The sequence below is a fragment of the Kwoniella europaea genome, chromosome 2, assembly GCF_036810445.1.
Source record: "Kwoniella europaea PYCC6329 chromosome 2, complete sequence".
Taxonomy (NCBI): Eukaryota; Fungi; Basidiomycota; class Tremellomycetes; order Tremellales; family Cryptococcaceae; genus Kwoniella; species Kwoniella europaea.
The window spans coordinates 3,795,535-3,822,749 of record NC_089488.1 but is presented as its reverse complement, the minus strand read 5'-3'; the positions used below and the strand labels follow the sequence as shown (position 1 = coordinate 3,822,749).

Sequence of the window (27,215 nt, the reverse complement as noted above, 5' to 3'; positions counted from 1 at the left end):
AGCATATGGTACAATTTACAGTCAGTCAATAGTCTCTCGTATGTCTATGCGATATCTAGATTAGACTAGGAGCACAGAGTTGATGCACCCGTCGTTTTCTGCGAGGAAAACCATAATCAGTATCAGCTTGAATCACGAATCCGCTTCCAGAAGCAACGGGAAACTGACCTGGGTTATTGGTGATTTGAGCATATTCTATGAGCAGAAGTCGTCAGCTGGGTTCCATGTCACACATAGCTTATGTGGGAAAGGCAGCTTACTGGACCAAACGACCTTTCCTCCTGTGGTGACCATACCCAATTCACTGACGTTAACTTCTAGGATAGTACCCTTGGTAAGAACACCTGCAGAGATGTCAGATCAGCATTGCATAAACTTTGGCATGACACGACATCTGACTCACCGAGAGATGTGTATAGTGGTGATTGGGGATTCTTCTTGACTCCCAAGATGGGAAGTTGAAAAGTAGTTTTGAGCTCGGCTGTGAATTATCATTCATTAGTGAACGAGCCCGATGATGAAGATGAAAGAAACGTGATTGAACTTACGATGCGTTACATTGGCTTTAGTCATACGCTGCGGGAGGATGAGTTGATGAGCACACTGAACATAGAAGATGCAAGGAGCAACTCACTAAACCCATAGGTCGGATGAATCGCTATTATCAATTCCGAATTATCAGCTTTTTCCTCCTTTGAGATAGCTCATTGGTCCCAAGCTCACCTCAAGTTTAACGGGTTTTCTCGTAAATCCTTCACCAACAAACGTAGCTTTGTTTACCATTCTCTTCCAACTTTTTCCCTTATGTTTACCGGTCTTTATGACTTTGAACATTTCTTCTTCGGCTATACCTCTAACTTTAGGTAATGGTACGGAATATTTGGCAGCTCGATCTTTTCTTCGATCTTTGACTGCTGTTGATAATGCTTTGGCATCCTGCTCAGACAAGATGGAAGATCAGCTGAACCCTTGTCATTGTTTGGCGAATATGGACAAAAAGTCAACTGACCTTTTGACCTTCTCTATCCAATAGATACGTAGGTAAAGCGCCCTCTTTGACCGCACCATCATCTTTCTGCTTGACGTTCCTCTCATCATGAGCTTTGAGAGTCTTCTTCATCTGCACCTTCTCTGCATGTCTCTTAGCATGGTGTAATTTAGCTTTATGACCGAATATCTTCTGAGCGTCGGCAGAGGCTTTGTGTGCTTCTCTTGCGGTCCTCTTTCGTCTGTTTTCATCGACATGTCAGATCATCCTCTTTTCAAGTAAGTCAAGAAGGATAATGCTCACTTCTTCTCCTCATAATCCATTCGACGACCATGTCGCTTACGGTGCTCTTCCATATACTCGTTCTGCGGATGATCATATGTTAGTTGATTCTTCAGCTCAATATCCGCGTAAAAGTGTAACTGACTTGAGGCTGTGGGTGAAAAGATAATTGTCAGCTTATGTCGTCGATGTGACTAGTTATCGTGATACGCACCATCTTGTCTAATCTCTCCCTGTGGGTCTAAGATGGGTATGAAGAGAGGTCAAGTATAAGTCCAAAGGGTGTTGGATGAATGAATTTAAGATGAAGATGAAGATAGATGCAACTGTGTATGGTAGAGTGGCCAAGTGGAGGGTGGTCAGTTTATTTTTCATGTTTTTGCAAAATTTCAACTTTTTCCCGCGTGTATGTCGAATTTTGTATGGTGAGACTCACATTATTGACTTCTTTGCATATCGGTGCTCTATACTACTCTTGCATATCCACCGTCCATCCTTCGAGGTAGTATATATCAAGATGGGTCTTTCAGAGCGTAAAGTGAAGCGTGAGTGGATATGCATGCACAAAACTATGTGTGGAAGTGTGATCGTATGTTTATAGTACTAACCTATTCTATTGATTTTATAGAGAAAATTGGGTTAGATCCCCGTAATCTAACATGGTCCGACGACAAATCTCGATTCTCTTACAAGCACATGACTGCTTTGGGATGGAACGAGAATGGAGGATTGGGTGCAGGGGGAGATGGGAACCCGAATCATATTGCGGTAATTAGGAAATCCGATAATGGAGGTATAGGTATGGATAGAGCCAGGAAAGATGGGTCTGATATGGCTGCTGGAGCGGGTCAAGCTGGACGAGGGTTAGAGGATGTATTGAAAAGGATTGCTGCGGCTAGTGCTTCGCCTTCGCCTTCGCCTGTACCTCAAGTAGAAGCTGAGGCTAGTACTAAGAAGGAGGAGAATAAGGTGATAAGGAATAGGATAGCGTATGTCAACTGTATTCTATTTCCTTGTCATATCGACGAAATAAAGCTGATCAGGATCTGTACATCGAAATAGGTCAAGACAGAAACACCTGAATTCAAAACGAATGGCATCCCAGTCTCCAGCAGCACTAGCTGAGATATTGGGTGTTCCAATATCTTCTCTGCCTTCCAGTTCTTCACCTTCACCTTCCCCTTCCGCTCCATCTACTCCTCAACCTGAAGCGTCTACTTCTACCTCCGCAGGAACGACGAACGAAAGAACTGCCGACGAGACAGTTACCAAGTCCACATTGTCTGTATCAGATTACTTCAGACAGAAGATGCGAGAGAAAATGGCTGCTCGTCAAGCTGCTGCGAATGCTTCTGGAGGATCAACAGATGTTAAAATCGATGATTTACCTTCAAGTAGTTTAGAACATTTGAGTGCTTCTTCATCATCGAGTAAACCGGTAGGAGGTACAGCTTGGGAAGGTCAGAAAATGCAATTTGGTAATGACGAACAAGTGGAATTTGATCCTTCTTCTGGACCTGTCGATGAGGATCGGGAGGAAGAGAAATCTTCGAAGAAGAAGAAAGAGAAAAAGGATAAGAAGAAAGATAAATCAGGAACGAGTACACCTATAGCTTTAGAAGGTGAAGATCCGATACATATCGCTGCTGAACATGTACATGACTTTGAACATGCTGGAGAGGTTGATGAGAAGGAAAAGAGAAGGAAGGAAAAGGAAGAGAAGAAACGTAATAAAGAGGAGAAGAAAGCTAAGAAGGCTGAGGTTGGTGTGGAAGTAGAGAAGAAGGAGAAGAAACGTAAGCGTGATGAGGAGGAAGAAAAGGAGGTCAAGTCTAAGAAGGAGAAAAAGGAAAAGAAGGAAAAGAAAGAGAAGAAAGAGAAGAAGTCGAAGAGTCCATCTTCGTAGACTCCTTGATCAATCATCGTAAGGATCTTCACCTTGAATAGCTTTTATGTTATTCGATACCATACTTTTAAGTCAAGCCGACTGATTTCTTCTCGTATATTCCGCGCATTTTGGTTCTAACCAATACATCATTTCATGTTGTTTCACTAAATTTTCTTGCAATGTAGATATCCTTTTTTGGTGGATAGTTCATGCATGCGTTGCTTCATATACTTACTAGACACCACTCCTTGAACTGACAAGTCGATCCTGCTCAGTCAGACTTGCTTCACACTTGATGCGTGAGACATGTACTTGATGGTCGGTCATTCCATTCTCATTCGATGTACTCGAGTTTTATGAGAAGATCGTTGAGAAGATGTTTACAATACATCGCCTTGAGAGTGGTCAGTAAGTGGAAGATATATCTGCTTATAGTGGTTGGAACTACACAATGTCATGTATATCTGATTGAAGATGTATGTTACATAGAAAGGTAAAAAGAAGATGTCTTTGATGCTATAGGTACGGCAGATATGTGATCCCCTGTCCACCAAGTGGATTGTTGGTCTCGGTTACACAGCGATCGGCTCTCATGGATGTGAACGATAGGTTACTTCCAGCATAAGGGATGTGTGAACAATTATTCCCTCGGAAAGGTTTTGCTTTGAATCGCACTGAACGAGAGATCAGTTCATGATTTCCATCCCCTGTTCGATGAGATCACGATCGTTGAGAACCTTTGTATGGTATATATATATTCATATGAAGAATACCACCGAGATTCTAACACCGGTTTACTACCTGGATGTCAGATCGAACAATGATATCCTTACGTTTATTTACTGTGATCACCTTGACTTGACTACTCACAGGTCGCGCTATGCACGTATCAACCATTTGACTCGCTGAGATCCATATGCATGCATCCAGTTGCCACGTTCGGCGGGCTCGGCAAGATAAGGATATGAAAATCACACCAAAGGATGGTAAAACGTGGTTCATGATGGTTAAACCGGCATCACGGATCGCGTCCAAAGGTATTTACCTCGTGATGGAACGGGTTGATCGATCATCTACACACGGATACACACACACACACAGATACACAATCTTATCCGGATCCGGCGATTACGGAGAATTTAGTGGCTTAAATCGTTCGAAGGGGCACACAACCAGCGTTGCTCCACGACAACACGACCATCATGTGAACGAAAAACCTTTTCCTTCCATCAAGAGTGGATGAATAAAGCGGTGGTATGGGTTTGCCACTGTATTTGCTGTTGAGAAAAGTTTGTTTTGTACTTCGTACTTGACTCGTTAGTGCTTCAATCATGATTTGGAGTGTCTTTCAACGAGACATGCGATTTTCATCTTCCTTGCCGCTTAGCTCTGAATGCATCTATGTAAAGTCATGCAAAACCCGTCTAGGGTGAACAACGATCATATCCCCAAGCTCTGTGGAGGGTCAGACTTGCCAGTTTAGTGCTGAAGAGTACCCAAACGTCATGAGGCCCTTCCACGTCGCTGGACAGAGTGGGTGGAGGTCCTGGACAGTTCTGGAGTCTGGAGCTCAGGTCAGACAGGTATCCAGGGTATTTTTGGTACAGAGTTCTTTCACCTCGAGGATTGAGAATGATTAGAAGTCTCTTCTAATGACCAAAAGCCCCAGGAAGCCAAATCGTAATTAAAACATAAGGAAAAAAGGGGGGGTTATGTCATATAACGTTTTTGAAGAAGCTCGCGCCACTTTCGGCCAACTTCTAACGGCGTTTTAGATGAGCTAAACGAAAAGATTTTCCTGTTAAAAATTATAATTAAATCATTTTATCCCAAAAATTGAATCGTAACCCAAAGATATCATATACTCCACAAACCACAACCGTTTCGTTCCCCCTTCTTTCTTTCTTTCTCTTTTCTTCTTTACCTAAAAAGAGTCTTATCTCTCTATCACTCTCCTTACTTCTCTCTAAACACAAAATAAATGTGAGTACGAACTGTTCTTTGGTTTTATGAGTGGTCTTGGTCCGGTGAAATTGGAGTGGGAGAGATGGAAGTGGTCGAAGAGGGATGCGACGGAAGCCCGAGCCGGTGGCGTGGAACTCGATCATTTCTCTTCATTCTTCTTTTACCATTCTTTCCTTCACGCCCTGCCATTGAACCCTGCTTCATGTCTCGTGCACAGGTCACCAGAAGTGGCGAGCAGGAACGCTCCTTTCCTTGATCCCTTTGTCCATGACCTTTACACGCTTTCACGTCGCTGACTTTAATCCTGTCCAACAGAAAAATCCAAAATGGGTAAAGACAAGTTACACGTCAACGTCGTCGTTATCGGACACGTAGATTCCGGTAAATCCACCACCACTGGTCACTTGATCTACAAGTGTGGTGGTATCGACAAGCGAACCATCGAGAAGTTCGAAAAGGAAGCCGCTGAATTGGGTAAATGTGAGTATAGTCTTCTCTTTCTCTCACTGATCATTGCTGATATATTTGCTTAGCCTCCTTCAAGTACGCTTGGGTTTTGGACAAACTTAAGGCCGAACGAGAGAGAGGTATCACCATCGATATCGCTCTTTGGAAATTCGAGACTCCTAAATACCAAGTCACTGTTATCGATGCTCCTGGTCACAGAGATTTCATCAAGAACATGATTACTGGTACTTCCCAAGCCGATTGTGCCATTCTTATCATCGCCACCGGTGTCGGTGAATTCGAAGCTGGTATCTCCAAGGAAGGTCAAACCCGAGAGCACGCTCTTCTCGCTTTCACCCTCGGTGTCAGACAACTTATCGTTGCCTGTAACAAGATGGACACCTGTAAATACTCCGAAGACCGATTCAACGAAATCGTCAAGGAAGCTTCCGGTTTCATCAAGAAGGTCGGTTACAACCCCAAGGCTGTCGCTTTCGTACCAATCTCCGGTTGGCACGGTGACAACATGTTGGAGGAATCCTCCAAGTGAGTGAAATTTTTTCCGCCACATCCGCCACATTCGAGTGTGGCACTTTTGCTGATGTCCCTTTCGCTTCGTTTTACAGCATGCCTTGGTACAAGGGATGGGTTAAGGAAACCAAAGCCGGTCAAGTCAAGGGTAAGACCCTCCTCGACGCCATCGACGCTATCGAACCCCCTACCCGACCCACCGACAAGCCCCTCCGACTTCCTCTCCAAGATGTTTACAAGATCGGTGGTATCGGTACGGTGCCCGTCGGTCGAGTCGAGACCGGTGTCATCAAGGCTGGTATGGTTGTAACCTTCGCTCCTTCTAACGTTACCACCGAAGTCAAGTCCGTCGAGATGCACCACGAACAAATCCCTGAAGGTCTTCCCGGTTAGTAGTCCGATTTTTCTCTCAATATCGTCTTCAGACTCTTCGCTGATATTTTTTTTTTCTCATCGTGTAGGAGACAATGTCGGTTTCAACGTCAAGAACGTTTCTATCAAGGATATCAGAAGAGGAAACGTTTGCGGTAAATTTTCATTCATTGCTCGTCATCGTCAGAACGACTGGTGCTGACGGACATCAAAAATAGGTGACACCAAGCAAGACCCCCCTAAGGAGGCTGCTTCATTCAACGCCCAAGTCATCGTTCTTAACCACCCTGGTCAAATCGGTGCTGGTTACACTCCTGTCTTGGATTGTCACACCGGTAAGTGTCCAGTTGCCAGTAAGGAGCTTTAAATGGGAGCTGACGTACCATTAATTTCAGCCCACATCGCCTGTAAATTCTCCGAACTCATCGAGAAGATTGACCGACGAACTGGTAAGGTTATGGAAGCCAACCCTAAATTCGTCAAGTCCGGAGATGCCGCCATTGTTAAGGTAATTAGAAATCTTTCATTTTACTGGGGTTCCTTCGTGCTGACAGAAAATTTTCAGCTCGTTTCCCAAAAACCCATCTGTGTCGAGGCTTACACTGAATACCCTCCTCTTGGTCGATTCGCTGTCCGAGACATGAGACAAACCGTCGCTGTCGGAGTTATCAAGTCCGTCGAGAAAAGTAGGTTACATCTCTTAAGCTCATGATTCACCTTCGTCATCAAAACCATATCCCCCCTACCACCACAAAAGTTTCTTTTTCTTGTCTCTTCTCGTCCAGATGCTGATGTATCCTCCTCACGCAGCCGATGGAAAGGGTGGTAAGGTCACAAAAGCAGCAGAAAAGGCCGTGGGTTTATTCTACCTCTTACATCCTCAACATATGGCTTTACTGACGAAATTTGTGATCAATAGGGTGCCAAGAAGAAGTAAACGGCATAAACTGACCAATCGTTTTGAATTCGTCCATTCAATTCGAGTTGTTTTGTGTTCCTCTTCTATATTTAATTCCGTACATCATGCATTCGTGACGATGAGTCGTTGATACATATCCATGAGCATCAGTCGCATAAGGGGACGTCTTGAAATAAAGGTCATGAAGAGCATGTTGAAGGGATTGACGAAGGTGCAAGTGCCACTAATGCTAATTACGTAATGTCCAGGAAAGTGGAGGTTGTTATGACTGGTCCGTACAAGCATGATGCATTCTATCCTGATCTGATTGCATTCCATTCATTGTCCAAACAATCACAACATATCTTCATTGAGCATAGCAAGCCAAAACACCGCAGCCGAAGGAAAAGCTGGAGGGAGGTGCACAGAATGACCTCCACACCGAGCTTCTCATCTTTTCCCGACTTCTCAGCTGGTCCTGAAGCTGGTCCCTCTCGACCCACCGCTCCAGCACCTGTACCCAGCTTTGGATCTTTTCCAGAACTGGCAGCGCCGAAGAGGTCAAAGCGAAGATCACGTTCACCAACCCATGATGATGAAAGATCCAAGAGAAGGGAGAAAGAAGATGGCACGATTGGCAGCCGAACAGAAGACAAGGATCGTGATAAAAGACATAGAGCGCGAGATAGATCTGACCAGCATAAGCGGGATAGAGATGATAAGAGGGAGAACGGAAGGCGGAGAGACAGGTCAGAGAGTAGAGAGAGGAATAAACACAAGCATCGAGATAGGTCCGAGGACCGTTACAAGGATAGAGATAGATCTGCTGAGAGAAGGTATAAAGAGGATAGACGTAGGAAAGAAAGAGAGAAGGCTATGGAGTTGATCAGAGGAGGTGATGTGGGGACAATACGGTCAGACAAGAGGAAGGAAGGAAGAGCGACCGATAAGGTTGATGGTCAATCCTGGTACGAGAGCGTAACGACAGTCAAGGATGATGGGATAGATACGGTGAGTAGATGCATGTTCAGCTTCCGAATCTGGGTCCCTGTACAAAGTAGCTGACGAAGTGAACAGACTCCTTCTACCTCTTTCTTCCCTGATACTGTGGGAGATAGGGATGCTGTAAGGTATGGAAGTATCTCGTCAGCTAGTGCGCCAAGATACTATAGAGACGGGAGTAAGTGATAATCTGCCCTCTGTGTCAATGCCCCTCACGTACATGATCGCAGAAAACCGGATATTAGGCTTGAATGAAGGCCTTCGCATAGTCTACTCAAGAGATAGGACACAGAAAGGGGTGGAAGTAGCCCCCAAGGGTAGACCCTACGTGTGTTCAGCTTTTATATACACACCTATCTCCAACGTTTTAGCTGACTTTATGTCTATCAGGTACCTCGATATAATTCCCGTCAAACCCAATCAGCGGCTTCGCAGCACCTTCAACGTATACTCCTTTTGCCATCGGACGATCAAGCTTCTTTCAATCCATCTGCACCTTACATCAATTTCGACCTGAAACCTGCTCGTCAGGAAACGGATATACCTTCATATCGAGACATACATCGACCTCAAGAGGATGAAGATTCGGAAATGGCTGAGATACAAGCGGCCATCGGATCGTATTCCACATTCGAAGAAGAAGTACGTAAAGAAACAGTGGAGACTGAACAATATCTCAAATCTCATCCGGGTGATATAGATGGATGGATCAAGTATTCTCAACTCCACCTGAAACTCTCGCCGGATCTTACGTCAAAATCGAATGCTGCTCAGATATCAACCAAGACACGAGCGGAAGCAGAAATCACTTTATCAATCCTTTCTCGAGCGTTGGATGCCGAAAAAGCTAATTTCAATTCGACAAAACTGCATCTAGCATACCTGAAAGCAGCCGAACAGCTCTGGCCCAATGACAAAGTCACCAACAGATGGAAGAACGTCTTGAGAGAGTTGAGTGAGAAGAACGACCAAGTGGACATGATGGATCTCTGGTTAGGCTATATCACTTGGAGAGAAGGTAATGGGTTTGGGAAGGGCGATGGAGGTGGGGTGGATGAAGTGGTGGAGGTATACGAGGAGTGCATAGGAAAGCTGAAAGAGAATAGCCGAGGCGAGTTCAGCTAACCATCCCGCGAAGAATGCAAAAGAAGCTGATCTATCTGGTACAGGTGATGCTCAAGCAAGGGAGGAAAATCTGGTGTGTCTATTTTTGAGAGCTTGTCTATTTCTGAAACAGGCTGGTGAGATTTTTCTTTGAGATACTTCGAATCCGACAATGCAGCTGACATCCGGCACAGGGTACAACGAGAGAGCCTTGGCAATGTTCCAAGCTATCATGGAGATGTGAGTGTGGAATGTAAAATTTTATAGCAGTTCGCTGACGCATCCATGACAGAACCTTCTTCAAACCCGATCATCTACGTACCAGCTCCTCTTCTGCCCATATCCGGTACGACGACGTTTTAGATGAATTTGAGGGATTCTGGGATACTGAAGCCCCAAGGATAGGCGAATCTGGCTCGAAAGGCTGGAAGAATACTGCTCCTTCCGCTGTACCCTCAGCGCAGGTTCTCAAACCTCTGAAACACTCATCCGAAAATCCTTACGAGAAATGGTTAGAAGCCGAGCTTCACGCTGAATCAAATTACTCTATGCCCGGTCGAGCTACCGACTTGAATGAAGAAGTGGAAGATGACCCATATCATACTATCCTTTTCAGTGATATCCGACCATTTTTATTCCGGATCAACTCTCCCGAAGTTCGCCTACAGCTCATCTACGCATTCCTAACTTTCCTAGGATTGCCATTTACTCCACCTGACGTACCTTCTTCATCCCCTGCAACCAATGATCCTCATTTGCAATGGACACTAGCGCATAATCCAGCTAAACGAAATTCATTCTGGCCACCTCGACAAAGCTCCAAAAGACTACCTTGGCAGACCATCGGCGGCGAACCTATGGATCCTGCACGTACGAGGGGGTTAGATGATCCGTTTGAAAGCCCAGTCAAATGCTGGCTTCAGAATAGAAGTACTATTCTGGGGAGGAAGGGAAGATGGTTTACCGATTTGAATCCGATAGATATCGCAATTTTAGATGTTGATCTTATTACGTGAGTGCACGGTACCGGTGATACCCAACAAATCAGCTCGAGAATGCTGATGGAGGGCAATAGAAATGTCTTCGGCATCCTCAGACCCCTTGTACCTGATCCAGCTTTCACCTTGGCTTCATTCGCATTCGAAACTGCTGTGTCTGCCAAAGGGTGAGCTTTCAAGTATACTCCAAAAGCAGGACGTGACAAGCTGACGCCGACATCATAGTGCCGTTAAATTTTCAAAGTCAGTCCTCGCGTCTGATAGGGATAATCTGCTCCTATGGGATGGCTATGCTCGTTTGGAACGGCAAAGAGGCAACATCCCATCGGCAAGAACGGTTTATGTTACTGCTCTCCAAGCTGCTATCGCTGTTCGATCGTATGGAGTGGTCACCGAGGACGAATTAGATCTATGGGCTGGATGGGCGGAGATGGAACTTGAGGATGCAGATGAAGTAAGGGCGTTGGAAGTGGTTGTACTGGCTGCGGGCGTAGGGCAGAACCGTATTTGTGAGCTGGAAGAGGCGTATTTTTGGAAGCTTTAGCTGATAGAGTGGGACTTGCAGCCGAATATCTCGAACCTGATCGATCACCTGGTCAACCCACATCTGTTGCGATGCTGAAGTCTAGGCAGGTGAGCTAAGGTTTTCCTGTATAGCCGGCTGCAACTAGCTGACTTCCATGTAGTTCTACTTGAATACGCAACCGCCCTATTCGCCTAGTCAATTGTTATTGAAATCCTTATTCCACTACCTGACCGAGGACATCGATTCGACTAGATCGTTCTTACTCAACCACCTTATAATATCTCCACCTTCTAGCGGCGAAGCCGAATATACTCTTCAGTCATTCACCAAAATACTCTATTTCCATTCTACTCGACATTCTGCCCCTGCATCATTGTCAAGAGATACTCTCGAACTTGCCCTTTCATCTTTTCCCAACAACACATCCTTCCTCTCACTCTATCTATACGGAGAACTCGGAGGGAGAGTTTACGGTCGAGTGCAGCGACTTATCGCGGATCTGACATCTCAACGGGGGAGTAACGGTGGATTGGTGGTCCACCTATGGGCTATATGGGCAGAAGCTGTCTCTTCACATCGGACCTTTTGGGATGAGGGTGGTACTGGTGCTGAGAGGGTCAGATTGGCTTTGGATAAGGGTATCAACTCAGCGAGGTATGTTCGTTCACTACGAGGTGAAACGTTGACTGATAACGATACAGCGGGAGATACTCGGCTGCTCTGTGGATGCTGTACATCGAATTCGAATGTTTGATGGGCAGACAACAGACTGCTAAACAACTATGCTATCGAGCGGTCGCGTCTTTGGGAGGATGTAAACGTATGTTCTTCCTGCATTTTTTCCCAACAATGATGTAAGCGGTATGATTTGACTTCATTGTGACCTTCAGCTCTATACCTCTTACCATTCTCACCATCTCTTCGACCCCATTACACCCCACGAGAACTCAAAGATTGGGCAGAACTCATGATGGAGCGTGGAATCAGATTACGTATACCCTTCGAAAGGTATTTCGACACTCAGGAGGACGAAGGTGCATTGTTGGAATTCCCTGAAGATGAAGATCTACAAGAGGACGAACTTGGTTTCTTGAGAGAAAGAGAGGTGGCTAAACCGTACTGAGTAACAGGACTGATCGGTCCGATGTATGTATGCATTCGCACTTGGCTTCATCGGTTCGTGCTTCGTTGACAGCTCGAGTATATTGAATCAGGTAGAGGAGTCAGGGATATGCATCTCAGCAAATGCAATTGCGCGGTATACTCGTATAAATGATTTATTCCATTAGGAAACAAGTCTCTATTTCTATTAAAAAGTGTCCTAGTACATTGTTCATAACCGTCCGTCCGTCCGTTCTTGTCCGTTTACGACACTTTACGACACTGGATACACAAATCTAATCTCTATCTTTCTATGTTCTATTTCCCATGGCTTAACCACAAAGAGATTGGTAGGAGTATTGGTGATTTGTGGAATCGGATGGGATAAAGCCGTTCTTGATACCACTCTGGTAAGACCAGTCAGCAGCTGATTCAGTCTTCCATGTCCAGTGGATCCATCCTTGACCATTGTTCTCGTATGTCTGGACTTGGACATCGTAAAACTTTCGAAGGAATTCCTTGTATTCGCTGATATTCACCCAGAATCGACATCAGTCCTCTGGTCTTTCAAGTTTGTGTACTTATATATGGTGATGAAGGGCGCTTACCTAGAATACTTGGATACGTCATTAGACTTGTCATCACATGAACCATGATATGAGGAACCAGAGTAAGTACCATCGTATCTCGCTCCGATACCTCTACCATTAAGGTATTTGGCACAATCTGTAGTAGCCAATGACCATTCGCCTACGACGAGCCACATGGGTGATTGAGAGTATGTACTGGCTTTATCGCAGATTCCCTAACCAATCCCAATTAAATTAACTATTATGTTGCATAAGATTGATGAGATGGAAGGATGACTCACTTTGACATGTTGATCCCAATTCCAGCTGACGAAATCATCATTGAATACTTGATAATTGTGAGTATCAATGAACACATCTTCGTACTCTGGTTCAGACATGAATCCTTGATAGGTTGATAATGGTTGGAACCCATCGTGAATGACTAGTACCAAACCGGATTTATCAGAGTTGCCATATGGGTATCGAGCAGCTCCATAGGCATCTTTCCAGTATTGACGAGTGGTTTGGAGAAGCTGATCGTTCATGTATGTGGCGGGTTCTACATCATCCCTGATGTTAGTATATCACAGTAACGAAGGTGCAGTATGCAATGGAATGGAACTCACCATTCAGAAGAGCAAGCATGGTGACTACACCAAAGTATGAAGGGTCGGAGTACTTCTTAGCCAAAGTAGAGATTACGTTTTTGGTTCGGACAACATTGTTGTTGTCGGTAGCCCTAACCTCGACAATCAACTCAATATACTTCAGATGCTTTGATTATTTGGAGGCGGACTTACCAATTGGCACTACCTCTATGTCCACTGTTATCATAACCATTCTGCGAAGCGGGAGCCCCATGCAGATCAATCATAACCTTGATACCGTGTTTGCCTGCCCATCCAATAGCTTTATCGAGGTAATCCGCTTGACCTTGGATGTATGGTTCACCACCTGATACATCATATGCCCAGTATCCGATGGGTATTCGAACGTGGTTTAGACCGGCGGCTATATCAGCAACAAGTCAGCTGCCAGCTTTGTTCAGTCTGGATGAACGTTGTTAGGGAAGAACTTACCAGCGATCTGAGCGAAATCGTCCTCTGTGATCCAGCTATCCCAGTGCTCCTTCAAGGCAGATTGAGCGACACTTTTATCCTGGTATTGGGAGAACGTATATTCATCTACAATGTCGTTATTACCAGTTTGCTCGAACAGCGATGGGGTAATGAACGGTTCAAGTACGAGCCACTATGATTATAATTAGCTTTGTTTCGAAGAAGGATGAAAGCCCACTCACACCACCTATATTGACACCTCTGACCTTCTCTTGACCATAATCCCAGCCTGTGTTAACACTTCTTTGCGAAACCGATGCTAAAGATCGAGTAAGATTGGTAGGAGCTGGGGCGGCTTGAGCTCTAGATCCAAGTACGAGCGACGAAACAAGCGCTGAGAGGAGTAGCATTTCCACAAAGATGAAATGATATGCTTTAACGAGTGTTTTGTTGCGTTTTCAGATGAACAAGTTCGGGTGAAGGATTGGTTATATAGATTTGAGTAGGTTGTTGTGGAGTGATTAAGGATAGGGGAAGGAGGATATGTGAGATGAGATGGGAAAGAGTGAAGGTCGCTTTTGCCTTGAGGTGACTACGCCTTTTTGATCGTTTTATATACCTAACTAACCTGAGAAAGATAGGGTAGGGTATATATATGTATGACGAAGGTTGTTTCAAGGTACAAAGGAGATGAGGAGGTATGTGTAGTGATGTTGCCGATCAACCTTTATGTTGCGGTTCTGGTGTCGGAAGGAGATTACAATGGATAAATCGGTACTTCTCTATCGATATATATGGTTGAAACGGTTTGTTGTACTTTCCAGTCCAGTCCAGTCTTGGTATGTTTGTTTACAAGATACCAAGAAATGCAAAAATTGGAGATATACCTTTGATTGGATGTGTGCCAAGGTGTTGTGATGAGAAGATCCCACATACAGTAAGTAGCTTTACTTTAAGTGATCCGTGTTGAACGTACGTGAGGACCTATTCTCGCAAGGTCTCCCCGAAGCCCAGAGCCCAGGGCAAAACCGCAATTGACGATCCGCTGAGTAGGCTGGACATGGTGGGTTTTCAAATTGAACTGCGTTACAAGCATCCAAGCTCAGATGGGGGTATGTGCTATTACATCATATAAGGATGTGTGTCTTATTGTTGACTGCGAGAGTAAGAGATGTCATTCTGTTAGTTTCGTTATCTCACACATTTAGCGTGTTAATCTATTTCTATGATCATTCGCAATTGATGTTTCCTTCGGATCACGTCCACCGGTTTCAGGGCGCACTAACTTGGAAAGGTTTCATGCTAGTAAACCAGACTATCGCGGCAAGGAAGAGTTGTTTACGTTACAAAGGGCGCAGAGGTTATAACCGTGTATGCATGTATTATTGTCCAGAATTGAACGCACAGCATCGCTATTTTGTTTACTTCTCTATTACCTCTCAGACCTGTCGTATGACGAAGACGCTGCATCCAGACCCCTCCTCATATATGCATACGCTGTACGAGGACCCTTTTCAGAGTCACCAGAAGTCGGACTGCAACTACATTCCCCTAGATCTCAGATCTGCGGTATTTCGATGGGATTTTATCTTCTCTAACTTGCGAGTTCATTTCGACATATACTTCCTGTGCGCCCTCATCAGACGATACTGGCTGTTCCCACGAGGCAACATTGGCGGCCGTGGTCGCAAACTGTTGGGCGATTGTAACAGTAGTTGTAGATGGCTCGGAGCACCTTTGCTGACCATGTCGCAATCCTAGTGTGTAGGCCCTGTTGACCTCAGAATTTGTCAAGCTTCTATGAGCCATTGTGATCGCGCCTGCAGTCGCCAAGATTCCTGTGCCGAGGATTAAGGCAGCAGTTGTTGTAGACATGACTGATTCGCTATCATCGTTCATAGCACAACTTTGTCAGTGTTCAGTACGTATCATGATGATCGTACATGTACTTCTGAATAAGAGAAGAGATATAAGAACTCGCCACTCACCTCTCATCAGAGCGTTTGGAGGGCATGATGGGCTTCAAAGTGATGCTGATAGATCGAAAATGATGGTGGCGAGAAGGGTAGTATGGACTTGTGGAATTGTGAGTTATGTGAGATCACCAGAAGGATTTTATACCATTACCTCAATGACCGATTGATCACCGGAGTGAACAACGGACTTCCACCTTGATCGTACCACTCATGAAAGGATTGCATCACGTATAACATCTATGACTGTCATTAAGAGAACCAACAAAATCCTTCTCTTGATACAGATCGCTGCTGGCGTTCGCAAAATACAAAAGAAGCACATCCAAAGCACCTCTGTATGCATCACTCGGACAGTGAACGGAAACGGTCTACGACGACTAGAAAAATGATGTTCCTGCTATCTGCTTGGCACTCAAGTCCTCCTGAATTTCGTCGGGATATTATGTTCACCGACTTGTGAGTCATCCACAGGCTGATCCTGTCCAGCCACACCTGATAAATAAAGTGACCCTTCTCCAGCATGAGATATATCAAGATTAGTATCTACAACGTAGATCGATCCCTCTTGAGCATCTCCGTAATTGGCACTCCAATAATTGTCTGTAGATCCAGTGTCGGTCGTGCTGTGTGTGGTATCTGCCTGATGTGAGGCGTCTTGAGAATGATATTTTGGATAGCAGGTCTCTCTCATTCCTTGAGAGAAGCCATCTGCTTCTACATTATGGTAGGCCGCACGTACACCTCCCTCACAGCGGGTTTCCACGACCGTAGCTGCTGTGAAGAGTCCTGCAGCGGCGCCAATGACTACCGCGTTGCCTAGACCGAGAGAGCTAGGTAGGTAGACGATGAGCTCGATTTTATCTTCAGCCGACATATCAATCAAGCAGAGAGGTGAAGACAGAGAGACAAAGAAGTAGAAAGGTAGAACAGCGAAACAGAATTGAATGATAGTTGTAGTTGTCCGGACTTACGATCCATCTTGTCTGCTAGATGATCTTCTGGACATATTCGGTGATCAGATCGAGGTTTGTACTGTATATGTTTGTCAACAGTGGATTGAATATGAAAGAAACAGTCAAAGTACCATAACTCACAAGTCAATTCCGAATTCAAATGACAGTCTGTAGCTTTATTTTTCTTGCAAGACGCACCGCAATCATCGGGACTGCCGTCAATCTCGATATCGCATGACATCGTAGAGATCACCTTGTTCTGTGAGAAGCAATGTAAATTCTCAATGAAAGGTTCAATATCAAAGGACTTGTTCGTTGGTCCGTCATCAGGCTGAACGATTCTTACAATCCCTTCTTCCGGGAAAGAAAGAGAGGAACAATTTGAAATTCGATCAAGTGCGTCATGTAATGCCCCGCAGAGCTCTTGACTATATTCTCGGCCTGTATGCAAACGTATGAATATGCATTATCTACCTTTAACCTCTCATATGAATATATATATCTATTCATTCCAGAATTGTGACTCTGGAATACCAGGCTGAGCAGCCTCAATCTTCACCGAATCATAATTCTCTTTCTCAGGTTCCTTTGCCAAGATCTCTTGAGCTTCCGTAACGGAGATAACATCGACTTTAGTGAATTTCGCTGAAGCTTGGATATACGGTACGAGGATTTTGAGTGTATGAAGTTCGTCAAATGGTAAAGTTCGATCGAATGCTGATATTCCCTCGGCTATGACCTTCCTCTATTCCAATCATTATTCCAATCATCGATCAATCAGTATTGCACAAAGCACAAAGCACAAAGCACAAGAAATTAATGTTTAGTAGACCGAAACTCGACAAACTCACCTTCATGGTTTGAGCAAATGGCATGACTTTCTTATCCTTTAATAAGCCCGATTCCTGTAATCCACTCTTCAACTTCGCATCGTCCACATCCTTGCCATCGTAAGCCTGTTTGACCAGCTCGATAGCTTTTTCCTGCCATTCAGGGAATTTCGAAGCAACGTAAATTCTAGTTTGTTTAGGTTTGGTGGAATCGTACGTAACCGTAGATTTACCTTTACCCTTCTTCTTACCCAGGGTAGCCTCGGCAGCTCGAAGCCTGTCAACCACACCTTTCATGTAATCCATCTGTTCCAGTATTCCTTTATCGATAGGTCCAGATATCTTGGGGAATTGGGCCGATTGGATATTCGATGATTCGCCCAAGACATTCTTCCAGACATGTTCAGAGTAATGAGGAGTGAATGGCGCGATCAACAAAGTGTTGTTTCGAATCCATCGGAATACCAGATCTCGGTGCATGCCTTGTCCACCATTGGCAGGATCGGAGACAAGTCGGTACCAGTTTCGAGAGTTTTCAAAGTCGTAAAGACCAGCTTTAAGAGCTGTCTTGAATTCCATTCTAGTATTGCAAACAGGTATCAGTGTTTGACCTGTTCTTCTAAGAAGTTTCCGGCACTTACTGATCGAAGGCGTCGTAAGCTCGTTCTATCATGGCATCCATTTCAGCTTGGAAACCCCGGTCGAATTCGTTGTATTCGCCAGTTCGGAGTGACGATTCGATCGACTTCATCTCTTCAGCCCATAGACAGGCGGTGTGGAGACGAAGAATGGCAGCATTGGCGACAGTCTCCTCGAAGCTGCGTCAGACGTCAGTAATTTGAACTATCACAGGCGAGAAGGGGGACAGAGGCAAGGAGGAACTACGGGAGGAGGGACGGAGGTCGAACAGAGTTACACTCACTTCGCATCGGTAATATCATCACCAGCATCGGCAAGAGTCAATCTCGCAGCATCCGCACCGTATTTCTTGGTAGCTTCCTTCATAGTCAAGAAGTTTCCAGTCGATTTAGACATCTTCTTTCCGTTAAGCATCAAATGTCCGTTGGTTCGTACCGCCCTTGGCCAGTGTTTTTCAGGGAAGAGCGCAGCATGGACGTAAATCCAGAAAGTCAAATGATTAGGTATCAAATCTTTACCAGAGGATCTTATGTCGAGAGGATAGAAATATGAGAAGTGGTATTTCAATTGAGCCGCTTTTTCAGGTTCGACAGGTGAGTTGGCAGGTAATTCCCCAGAACCAAGCACGTATTCCCATACTTCGTCGGTCATCTGTTCAGGTTTGATGCCCAGTGGACCAGGGTTCTTACCGAACATATCTTCGTGGAGTAAGTTGGCGACAGTGTAGTATGACATATAGATGGTAGAGTCTGAAAGAGATTCGACGAGCCATACGGGATCCCAGGGGAGTTTCGATCCTAGACCGTATGATCTGGCACAAGCCCATTTATTGAGCCAGTTGAGCACAGCTTCGAACCCATTTCGTGTTTCGGCTTGGTAAGTGTTCATCTGGCCAAGGAGTCTGCACGAACCATGACCCATCAGCTGACTTCGTGATATCCTTGCATACTAGTCTACTCACTTGAAAGCAGAAGATTTCCAACTGTCTTCTCCGTAGTCGAGGTACCACTGATCGACCAAAGCGACTACACAGACATCGGCTGATCGAGAAATGACCTCGCTCTCAGGTTCGGCATAAGGTGTAGCTAGTCCAGCATCGATCATTTGTTGTCTGACCTTGGGTTTAGCATCGGCTACAGGTTCACCCTTGAAATCACCAATAACCATAACACCGTTGTAGAAACCTTCCTTGTAAGTGAGATCTTTCGCTTCGGTAAGCTTCTCCTTGTCTCGTTGAGATTGGATCTTGAGCTCGATACAGAGGAATTCAGCGGCCATGTCACCGTATTTAGGTGTCTTCAGCACGGGGATAGGATCAATGGCTGCCCATTCAGGTTTGATCTTGTACATCTCCGCTTTCTTCCTCAAATCCATGAGAGTTCGGTAATCGTCTGGTGAGTCGGATGGAACGGAAGTGACCACACCAGTACCCTAAAAACGAATCATGAGCTTGTATCATCACGACCATGGTGGTATAGTAGCTCACCTTGGTAGCGAGGACACCCTCCATAGGAAGAACGTAAACTTCCTTAGCAACACCGAATGGTGGAGAAACCTTGGTACCGAGCAATTCTGATCCGACAACATCTGCGACTTTGGCGACTCGGCCACTTTCACCTTCGAAGATACCTTGGAAAGCCATATTTCTCGCTGCTCGTTCAGTGATGAGGAAAAGTTCGTTATGGGCTGACTCGAAGAGACCGTATTTGAGGTTAGGTCCGACGAAACAGTTGGTCTGACCGTACCTACAACATGCTCGTCAGCTTCTCATTGGAAAATTCACAGAAGAAGCTAACTTACATAGTCTCGGGTCTGAGGGTAGCAGCCACCATCCATACTTTCTTCCCACCAACTGCCTGTTTGACTTCACTGCTTACTTCAGGTCCCCACTCAAGAACTTCCATCTTCACAGCGGTGTACTCTTGTGGGTTCACCGCTTCTCCAGATTGACGATCGTGGTCCATACATGGTTGACCATCCTTGGGCGAATAGATGGTATATCGCTTACCGAACTTGACTTTACCTTGTTGGTAAAGCTTGTTCATTTGCCATCGGACGAAAGAATCGTAGTATGGGTTCGCGTCGGCTGGTGAGTAATCGAAGGATTAGCTTCGTCTTTCGATAGGGTACCGGTTACATATGCTTTTGTCCTGACAATCCTTGCAACTGAGAATGAAAATGGGACTCACTTGTCAAGAATTGTCTTCTCCAATCTACCCTTGCACCCAGACCAGTCAAATCCTGCTTCGCTATAGGTGGGAAATAGTTCAACCAGTAATATGGATCCGCAAACTTCTTCAATTCATCCCTTGGTACACCGATCAGTTCTAAAATCTGGAATTGATATGTCAATCCAGTTGATTTGGCATTGAGTTTTCCTTTTTTACCTTTTGAAGGATCAGTCGATTCTAATGATTTGGCTGGTAAGGCGGTTGTGGTAGGGACGGGAACAGCATTGTCGTTCGATTCCTCTACATCTTCTTTGTATCCTGAGAAATCTTCACCGAACATCTCCATCTCTCTTATCAATTTATCTGAAGCGGCCTATTCCCAAATCATTGAAACATCATCAGCTACACTCTGTTTCCCCTGACTTGTTATACACATATGTACTCACCTTGATTGGCATACCAGTGGCATGGTATCCAACAGGGAACAAGACCTTCTTACCCCTCATTCTCTCGAATCCAGCAGCGAATTCAATCTTACTAATAGTGAAAGCGTGACCCAAGTGGAGAGAACCGTTCATGTAAGCGTAAGGGAATGTACCGAACCATTTTGGATATTTCTTCTGCAGTTCTTCCATTGATTGACCAGTTTCGAAGAAATCTTGGTACGATTTGATACCTTCAGGTAGAGGTGGTGGATTAGCTTCGAATGATTGAGCGGTCTTCCATGATTCTTGAGCTGAAGATTCTAAAGCGATAAGATAATCTCTTTTATCGGTCTACAATTTTAAGTATTACGAAATGGGGTCAGCTAACCTCATCAAGTTGATGAAGCTTGCGGTTGAGTGATAGGCTTACCTTCTCCATGACCACTACTGAGCCAGCTTTGGCATCCTGGTTAATGGTAGCCGCCATATTGCGCTGCTGAAAGAGACGTGCAGGCGATACCCGAGGTGAACTTCTGAAGGTGTTGATAAAAGTAAAAGCGTTCGGGAGGTTGAGCCGAAAGCGCGAAATTTTGTTGATTTTTGTTGTGACAAGTGACGAGAGAGGAGGGCAAGTGAAGTTGCTCTTTCCCTCTCGCTTCTTACGTACGAGTTGGTGGGTAGAAGGAAAATAAAATGCACCTTTGTGAATGCGAGTCAAAACAATCACTTTCAGCCGTTCAGAAAAAAAGTCGAAGTGGACTGACTGCTCGACTAGAAAGTCAAAGCGGAGGTTTCGACGAGTGATAACGAAAGATAACATATCATGACGTGGCATTGTACGATACACTGAATTATAGGAGATTGCATGGAAGACTGATGGATGCATAGAAAAGCGACACTGGTGGGTGCTATGCATGTATGCATGTTATAACAGCTTCTTCCCAGGCTGCTTGAGTATTTTCACACCTGATCTACCCAGATAGCTGAACCCACTCCATATGGTTGTACCGGCTACTGTCCACCTGTTGCATCGTTGTATCAGCTATCTCCATACCAGAATTGTAGCTTGAGCCGACTCACTGTAATGCCTGTAATGGCCCGGCTATGGAGTATGCCAACAACGGAGAGACTGTTGTCAGTCCCATGAGTAACAGCTGAAGGGCTGTATTGATCTACGTTATACGTTAGCTGTATTCTATGAAAGCTTAAAGCAAAGCTCACCTTGCTGATCTGGGTAGGTTTGACTTCGGCAGAAGGTATAGAGACGTCAAAGTATCGTTTCAATGTACGCTGAATAACATATGATTTTAGCTGGGTTTGTCAAAGCGCAGACTCATAACATACAGGTTTTGGTAGGGATATAAACCTGAAGTAAAACGCTGAGATGGATAATCCGAGATCCCTTCCGAAGATGAGGATAGCAAGGGGTACTATATGAACTCATACATCAGCTGTGTTTTACGTCGGGAAGGCTACGTCAGCTGACGTACAAGGTAACAATCCTGACCACGCTAGCGTCCCGACCAAAGTAGTCATCAGAGCTTTATCCGCTGCTGGATCCAATATCGATCCCAAGACTGAACGAGAATTGTATCTTCTTGCTAACCACCCATCCAGCTATTATATCATATCGTCAGCTATGATCACTCCGTAACATATAGATGCTGTCATATGAAAGGGATAGCTGACTTACCCAATCTGATACACCACTAGCGAATAATATCCCCGTTGCCCAAGCGAAATCCCCTTGTACGATTGTATAACCCAAAAATGGACATGCAATAATCCTAGCTAATGTCAAAGCGTTGGGTAAAGTGTATGGCGATTCATGTAGTTCTGCCTCGTCGGAGGCTGGTAAAGGAGGTATGGAAGTGGCAGGTTTCGGTTCCTATATTCGTTTAAACGACCTATCAGTATATTTTAGCGAAAACGTAAAATGAAAGGTTTACTTACTATAGAAGAAGAAGCTGGGATAGAGGGTTTATCATTTGGCAGTACTGGTTTCTGGCTGTAGTACCTCGTCGATATAGGTGATAGAGTAGCTAATGAAAGAGTAGGTCTGGAGCCTATCTGCAAGCAGCTTTTCCTACTTGACAATTGTCTCGCGACATGATGACTCCGTATCCTGACTTGAACGATTTGAGATCGAAGTTGGAGTACGGTGTGTCGATAGGGTAGGTCCATGGCTAGTAGTGAGCCTCTTGAATACAATGCCGGTGCCATGTTGACGGAGTTGGGCTGCTCTGTGGTATGATGTATGGTCCTCGGGAAGAGAAGAGGTGAAGGTGAATACCTGTCTGCTCTGTCCTAGGATTTTCGGAGCGAGCCCACACACGTCATATTACGTAATCGTCCTCCCACGGTGGCAAATATACAATCTCGTGTCTGACTTTGGATGTAGAATGTCAACAAACCATACAGTATCCATGGGCTCTTCATTCATCCTGGATTCAGGTATATCATCAGTATCAACCAACCCAGCTCGACTCGAAGAGGAGGAGATAGAACGGGTGTCTGACAGTCCCCCACCTCACGACTCTCTCTTTACCTCTTTCATTCCTTTATACCCCCAATAGACAAGATGGAATCGTATAACCTTCATAACAGACCACCTCCCCCAGCTCAACCAAGACACGCCGTAATCGACATGACCTTCTCTCCATCTCCTTCACCCACTTCGTCACCCACTCCTGCCTTTGACCACAGTCGAGTGCAAGGCGGTGACAAGCACCAGTCTCAAGGATCACTTCGTTTCGCGCCTAATGCACATGTCAGGATGTTCGATACTTCTACACCTAATCATCATCATAATCAACAACAACAACAACAACCACTCAAGTCGTCTGCTCTGTCCAACAGACCACCACCAGCTATGGATGCACTGAACTTCGATAATTTTGGCTCTTCCTTGGCATCTTCCAAACCATCAAAATCATCATCTCAGTCACAGTCCAAATCGGCATCAGGTCATCTATACAGAAAAGCTGTAGACCCCTCTTCGACCTCGACGTCACATCCTAACGGCATGAGCAGAGCTTCAGGCTCCAACCCCTACGGCAGCTATATCAAACCTGCTACTCCCAATGCATTCCAAAACGACAGCCCTTATCAGCAACAACGGCAGATTAAACAAGTTTTCTCCAGACCCTCCCATCAGCCTGCATTTAATACTAATCAACAATGGCCCGCCTGGGTTCATAATGGTCAAGCCAACCCTATTCTGATACACCATCAACCTCCCGCTCAAGCATCCAAGCCGAAAGTGGCCTCAGAAGAAGACAACGTACCTAGAGAAGACTTCAACATCGATGCTATACCTATCACGGCAGAGGATTATCAGCGATATAATGGAGATGCCGACAAACACATGCAAGAGCTCCTGAGCGGAGCGATAGGTGATGGTGAAGGTGAATTGGATGATAATTCAGAAGGAGATGATGTGATTGAAGGTTTCGCAGATGGCATCAAGTTGATGCCTCATCAGGTCAGAGGGGTGAAATGGATGAGACAGAGGGAAAGTGGAAGGAAATATGGAGGTATCTTAGCTGATGTAAGCTGTCCTGCTCCCATTTCAATTATTAATTACGTTGGATAATTCAGCTGATGTTATTGTGAAATGGTAGGATATGGGTCTCGGTAAGACTGTACAAACTTTAGCTAGAATCGTAGAAGGTACTGCTACGGCAGCTGAGAAGAAAGCTGGTTTCAAGGCTGGTACTTTGTGAGAATCCTATCTTCCTTCTTCACCATCACCTAAAAGCTGACTCTGTGAGTCGTTAGGATCATCGCTCCTCTTGCTGTCATGGAACAATGGGCTACAGAAGCTAAAAGCAAGACCAAGCCCGGTCAACTGAAGGTGACCACGCATCATGGTCCAAGTAGGACCAAATGTGAGTTTGGCGTGAACGCAGAACCTCTTACTTTCCGGCTTCATCAGTCAGATGGCATTCACGCTCCATGTCTCGCATACTCGTAAGATATCGGCTGATTTTACTGATGATATGATCAACGTAGCCGGCAAGACCCTCGAAAAATTCGATGTGGTGATAACCACCTTCCAAACCATTGCATCCGAATTTGCGGTTCACGAAACAGCCGCTCAGAAAAGACTGGAAGAAGTGGATTCCGACTCTGATGTCGATACCGGTAGAAAAGGTGCTGGGAAAGGGAAGAAGAATAAGAAGGCTGGTTGTCCACTGTTCGAGGTGAAATGGTTAAGAGTAGTGGTCGGTGAGTTGACCAGGATCAAATTAACTTCCACAACATGAAGGAAAGTTGTATACTGATATGGTATTGATGGAAATGTATAGACGAAGCGCAGAATATCAAGAATCGAAATACGAAAGCTGCTAAAGCTGCTGTAGCACTAAAAGCGAAATATAGATGGTGTTTGACAGGGTGAGCTGCCGAGATATTTCGTCATCATTGGGAGGAAAGCTGATGATATTATTGTTCGATAGTACTCCGATTCAAGTGAGTTTTCCTTGTAGCTGGTGATATGTCAGCGATGCAGATAGCTGATCGGATTGTTTTCACTGTACAGAATAGCGTCGAAGAACTTTTCTCACTTTTCAAATTCCTTCGAGCTCGACCTTTGGACGACTGGGAAGATTTCAGAGATCGTATTATCAAACCTGTCAAAGATGGTAAGACCAAATTGGCCATGAAAAGATTGCATGTGATCTTGAAGGCTATCATGTTGAGGCGAACCAAAGATGCTACCATTGGTCAGTGACCATTCTCCTTTAGGACAACAGACATGAGGTGTGGATTCTTTGGCTGAATGGAATTTCGGTGTTTTCAATTTGATAGATGGAAAGAAAATCCTTAATCTACCTGGACGTACTGTCCAGGTGACACCCTGTGAATTCGACGACGAGGAGAAGGCATTCTATGATGCGCTGGAGAAGAAGACGGAATTGACATTCAACAAGGTCAGTCACACAATTTACGCACGCCAGTGTAGACCTGGGAAAACTGATTCTGGATGTCTATTGAATAGTTCGTTAAAAATGGTTCTGGTATGGCCAATTATACGTCCGTCTTGACCATGTTGTTGAGATTACGTCAAGGTGAGTCAGCTAATTCTTTACCCATCTGTAAATGACAAGCTGATGTATTCACGTGCAGCCTGTGTGCATCCTTTACTGGTTACCAAATCGCTCACTACCGATTCAGACGCTATCGGCGATGCCGCTACTCAACCCAAAGAAGTGGAAACTGCAGATCAGGCAGATGAATTGGCCGATCTCTTGGGTGGATTGGGTGTAGGCAGTGGTAAAACTTGTCAACTGTGTTACGTCAAGTAAGCTGAAAAGGTCATGAGAGAACAGGAACATAGCTTATATAATCATGATTTTAGATTACCAGACCAATCTTCGACTCACTGTGAACCATGTTCTGAAATTGTCAGACAAGCGGAATCGAAATCGAAACTCTCGACTGCAGACGACAACCTACCGCCTACTTCAGCAAAGATCCGAATGTTATTGAAATTGCTCTCTGAGGTTGAAGAGCGATCGAACAAGACAGAGAAGACGATTGTCTTTTCTCAATTTACGAGTTTCTTAGATTTGATTGAACCGTTCTTGAAAACTCATGGGGTCGCTTATGTCAGGTGTGAGCTTGCTTGACGTAGACATATGACGCTACTGAGCTGATGTGTGGGTACCTTTTGATGGTAGATGATGGATCTATGAGAAATGATAAAAGACAAGAATCATTAGATAAGATTAAGAATCATCCTGGGACGAGAGTGATACTGATATCGTTCAAAGCTGGAAGTACAGGTGAGCTAAGTGTAGCCCTTTATTCCAAGCAGGTAAGATAGCTCATCGATTGATGTAGGTCTGAATTTGACTTGCTGTAATAATGTCATTCTAATGGATTTATGGTGGAATCCTGCGTGAGTCAGCCAAGTGCCATGTCTCATTGCCTATATGAATGATTGAGCTGACATATCATGCAGATTGGAGGATCAAGCGTTTGATAGAGCCCATCGGTGAGTTGGTCTGATGTACTATGTCGTTGATGACTCTTAGCTGACAGTCATTTTCTGCAGACTCGGTCAGAAGCTAGACGTGAATATATTCAAACTGACTATTTCAGAAACAGTTGAAGATCGTCAGTCGGCTCTCCAGAATTGCCAAAGGTTTGAAAATCTCTTAGCTGACCTTGTGTATCTACTGTGATAGGTATATTGGAATTGCAAAATGCCAAGAGAGAATTGGCCAATGCAGCGTTAAGTGGAACGGGTGCTAATGGGGTAATGAAATTGACGATGAATGATATCATGAGTGAGCTATTGCCTATCTGGAGATTTCGAGACGTTCGATACTGATGATGAGTGATTTTGCGCATTAGAATTGTTCAAAAGGACTAGAAGAGACGAGGACGACGACGATGATGATTCGGATTGATAAAAACAGCATAAAAAGAGCTATCTGTGGCAGATGATGGTAAATTCGAGAAATTTGGACTTTTTTAGTG

At 44.8% G+C, this 27,215-nt stretch overlaps 10 protein-coding genes across 10 annotated transcripts; 4 read left to right on the top strand and 6 right to left on the bottom strand.

The window, feature by feature from the left end:
• Nucleotides 1-60: 60 nt before the first annotated feature.
• V865_007774 (ribosome biogenesis protein NSA2) lies at nt 61-1,344 on the bottom strand (the record flags this gene model as incomplete). Its single annotated transcript, XM_066231516.1, has 9 exons — nt 61-98; nt 169-195; nt 261-344; nt 404-481; nt 549-576; nt 635-658; nt 724-936; nt 1,010-1,229; nt 1,292-1,344. The coding sequence occupies 9 exons, from the start codon at nt 1,342-1,344 to the stop codon at nt 61-63; spliced, it is 765 nt and encodes a 254-aa protein (XP_066087613.1).
• A 443-nt stretch (nt 1,345-1,787) lies between these two features.
• On the top strand, nt 1,788-3,176 carry V865_007773 (uncharacterized protein; the record flags this gene model as incomplete). The annotated part of the gene is made up of 3 exons (XM_066231515.1): nt 1,788-1,815; nt 1,899-2,259; nt 2,333-3,176. The coding sequence occupies 3 exons, from the start codon at nt 1,788-1,790 to the stop codon at nt 3,174-3,176; spliced, it is 1,233 nt and encodes a 410-aa protein (XP_066087612.1).
• Nucleotides 3,177-5,449: 2,273 nt separating this feature from the next.
• On the top strand, nt 5,450-7,410 carry V865_007772 (translation elongation factor EF-1 alpha; the record flags this gene model as incomplete). Its single annotated transcript, XM_066231514.1, has 9 exons — nt 5,450-5,603; nt 5,657-6,116; nt 6,197-6,489; nt 6,563-6,628; nt 6,692-6,808; nt 6,869-6,981; nt 7,039-7,159; nt 7,284-7,327; nt 7,393-7,410. 9 exons carry the CDS (start codon nt 5,450-5,452, stop codon nt 7,408-7,410), a joined length of 1,386 nt encoding a protein of 461 aa, XP_066087611.1.
• Nucleotides 7,411-7,800: 390 nt separating this feature from the next.
• Nucleotides 7,801-12,124, top strand: V865_007771 (uncharacterized protein; the record flags this gene model as incomplete). Its single annotated transcript, XM_066231513.1, has 13 exons — nt 7,801-8,382; nt 8,449-8,551; nt 8,604-8,701; nt 8,764-9,484; nt 9,543-9,614; nt 9,672-9,717; nt 9,770-10,489; nt 10,553-10,642; nt 10,701-10,984; nt 11,041-11,108; nt 11,162-11,655; nt 11,703-11,821; nt 11,892-12,124. The coding sequence occupies 13 exons, from the start codon at nt 7,801-7,803 to the stop codon at nt 12,122-12,124; spliced, it is 3,630 nt and encodes a 1,209-aa protein (XP_066087610.1).
• Nucleotides 12,125-12,434: 310 nt separating this feature from the next.
• V865_007770 (uncharacterized protein) lies at nt 12,435-14,142 on the bottom strand (the record flags this gene model as incomplete). The annotated part of the gene is made up of 7 exons (XM_066231512.1): nt 12,435-12,630; nt 12,711-12,907; nt 12,974-13,233; nt 13,301-13,413; nt 13,475-13,685; nt 13,754-13,925; nt 13,975-14,142. The coding sequence occupies 7 exons, from the start codon at nt 14,140-14,142 to the stop codon at nt 12,435-12,437; spliced, it is 1,317 nt and encodes a 438-aa protein (XP_066087609.1).
• Nucleotides 14,143-15,283: 1,141 nt separating this feature from the next.
• Nucleotides 15,284-15,746, bottom strand: V865_007769 (uncharacterized protein; the record flags this gene model as incomplete). The annotated part of the gene is made up of 2 exons (XM_066231511.1): nt 15,284-15,617; nt 15,721-15,746. 2 exons carry the CDS (start codon nt 15,744-15,746, stop codon nt 15,284-15,286), a joined length of 360 nt encoding a protein of 119 aa, XP_066087608.1.
• A 374-nt stretch (nt 15,747-16,120) lies between these two features.
• V865_007768 (uncharacterized protein) lies at nt 16,121-16,902 on the bottom strand (the record flags this gene model as incomplete). The annotated part of the gene is made up of 2 exons (XM_066231510.1): nt 16,121-16,569; nt 16,803-16,902. 2 exons carry the CDS (start codon nt 16,900-16,902, stop codon nt 16,121-16,123), a joined length of 549 nt encoding a protein of 182 aa, XP_066087607.1.
• Nucleotides 16,903-17,163: 261 nt separating this feature from the next.
• V865_007767 (leucine-tRNA ligase) lies at nt 17,164-21,213 on the bottom strand (the record flags this gene model as incomplete). Its single annotated transcript, XM_066231509.1, has 10 exons — nt 17,164-17,406; nt 17,513-18,071; nt 18,133-18,309; nt 18,414-19,031; nt 19,092-19,561; nt 19,617-19,875; nt 19,931-20,216; nt 20,320-20,674; nt 20,748-21,077; nt 21,157-21,213. 10 exons carry the CDS (start codon nt 21,211-21,213, stop codon nt 17,164-17,166), a joined length of 3,354 nt encoding a protein of 1,117 aa, XP_066087606.1.
• A 438-nt stretch (nt 21,214-21,651) lies between these two features.
• V865_007766 (uncharacterized protein) lies at nt 21,652-22,949 on the bottom strand (the record flags this gene model as incomplete). Its single annotated transcript, XM_066231508.1, has 7 exons — nt 21,652-21,748; nt 21,807-21,898; nt 21,948-22,016; nt 22,071-22,156; nt 22,217-22,343; nt 22,420-22,614; nt 22,680-22,949. The coding sequence occupies 7 exons, from the start codon at nt 22,947-22,949 to the stop codon at nt 21,652-21,654; spliced, it is 936 nt and encodes a 311-aa protein (XP_066087605.1).
• A 424-nt stretch (nt 22,950-23,373) lies between these two features.
• On the top strand, nt 23,374-27,145 carry V865_007765 (uncharacterized protein; the record flags this gene model as incomplete). Its single annotated transcript, XM_066231507.1, has 17 exons — nt 23,374-24,276; nt 24,350-24,447; nt 24,507-24,616; nt 24,741-24,956; nt 25,037-25,124; nt 25,187-25,199; nt 25,270-25,453; nt 25,539-25,660; nt 25,729-25,798; nt 25,857-26,031; nt 26,089-26,345; nt 26,411-26,515; nt 26,574-26,631; nt 26,695-26,727; nt 26,788-26,849; nt 26,921-27,022; nt 27,090-27,145. The coding sequence occupies 17 exons, from the start codon at nt 23,374-23,376 to the stop codon at nt 27,143-27,145; spliced, it is 2,652 nt and encodes an 883-aa protein (XP_066087604.1).
• Between the last annotated feature and the right edge of the window lie 70 nt (nt 27,146-27,215).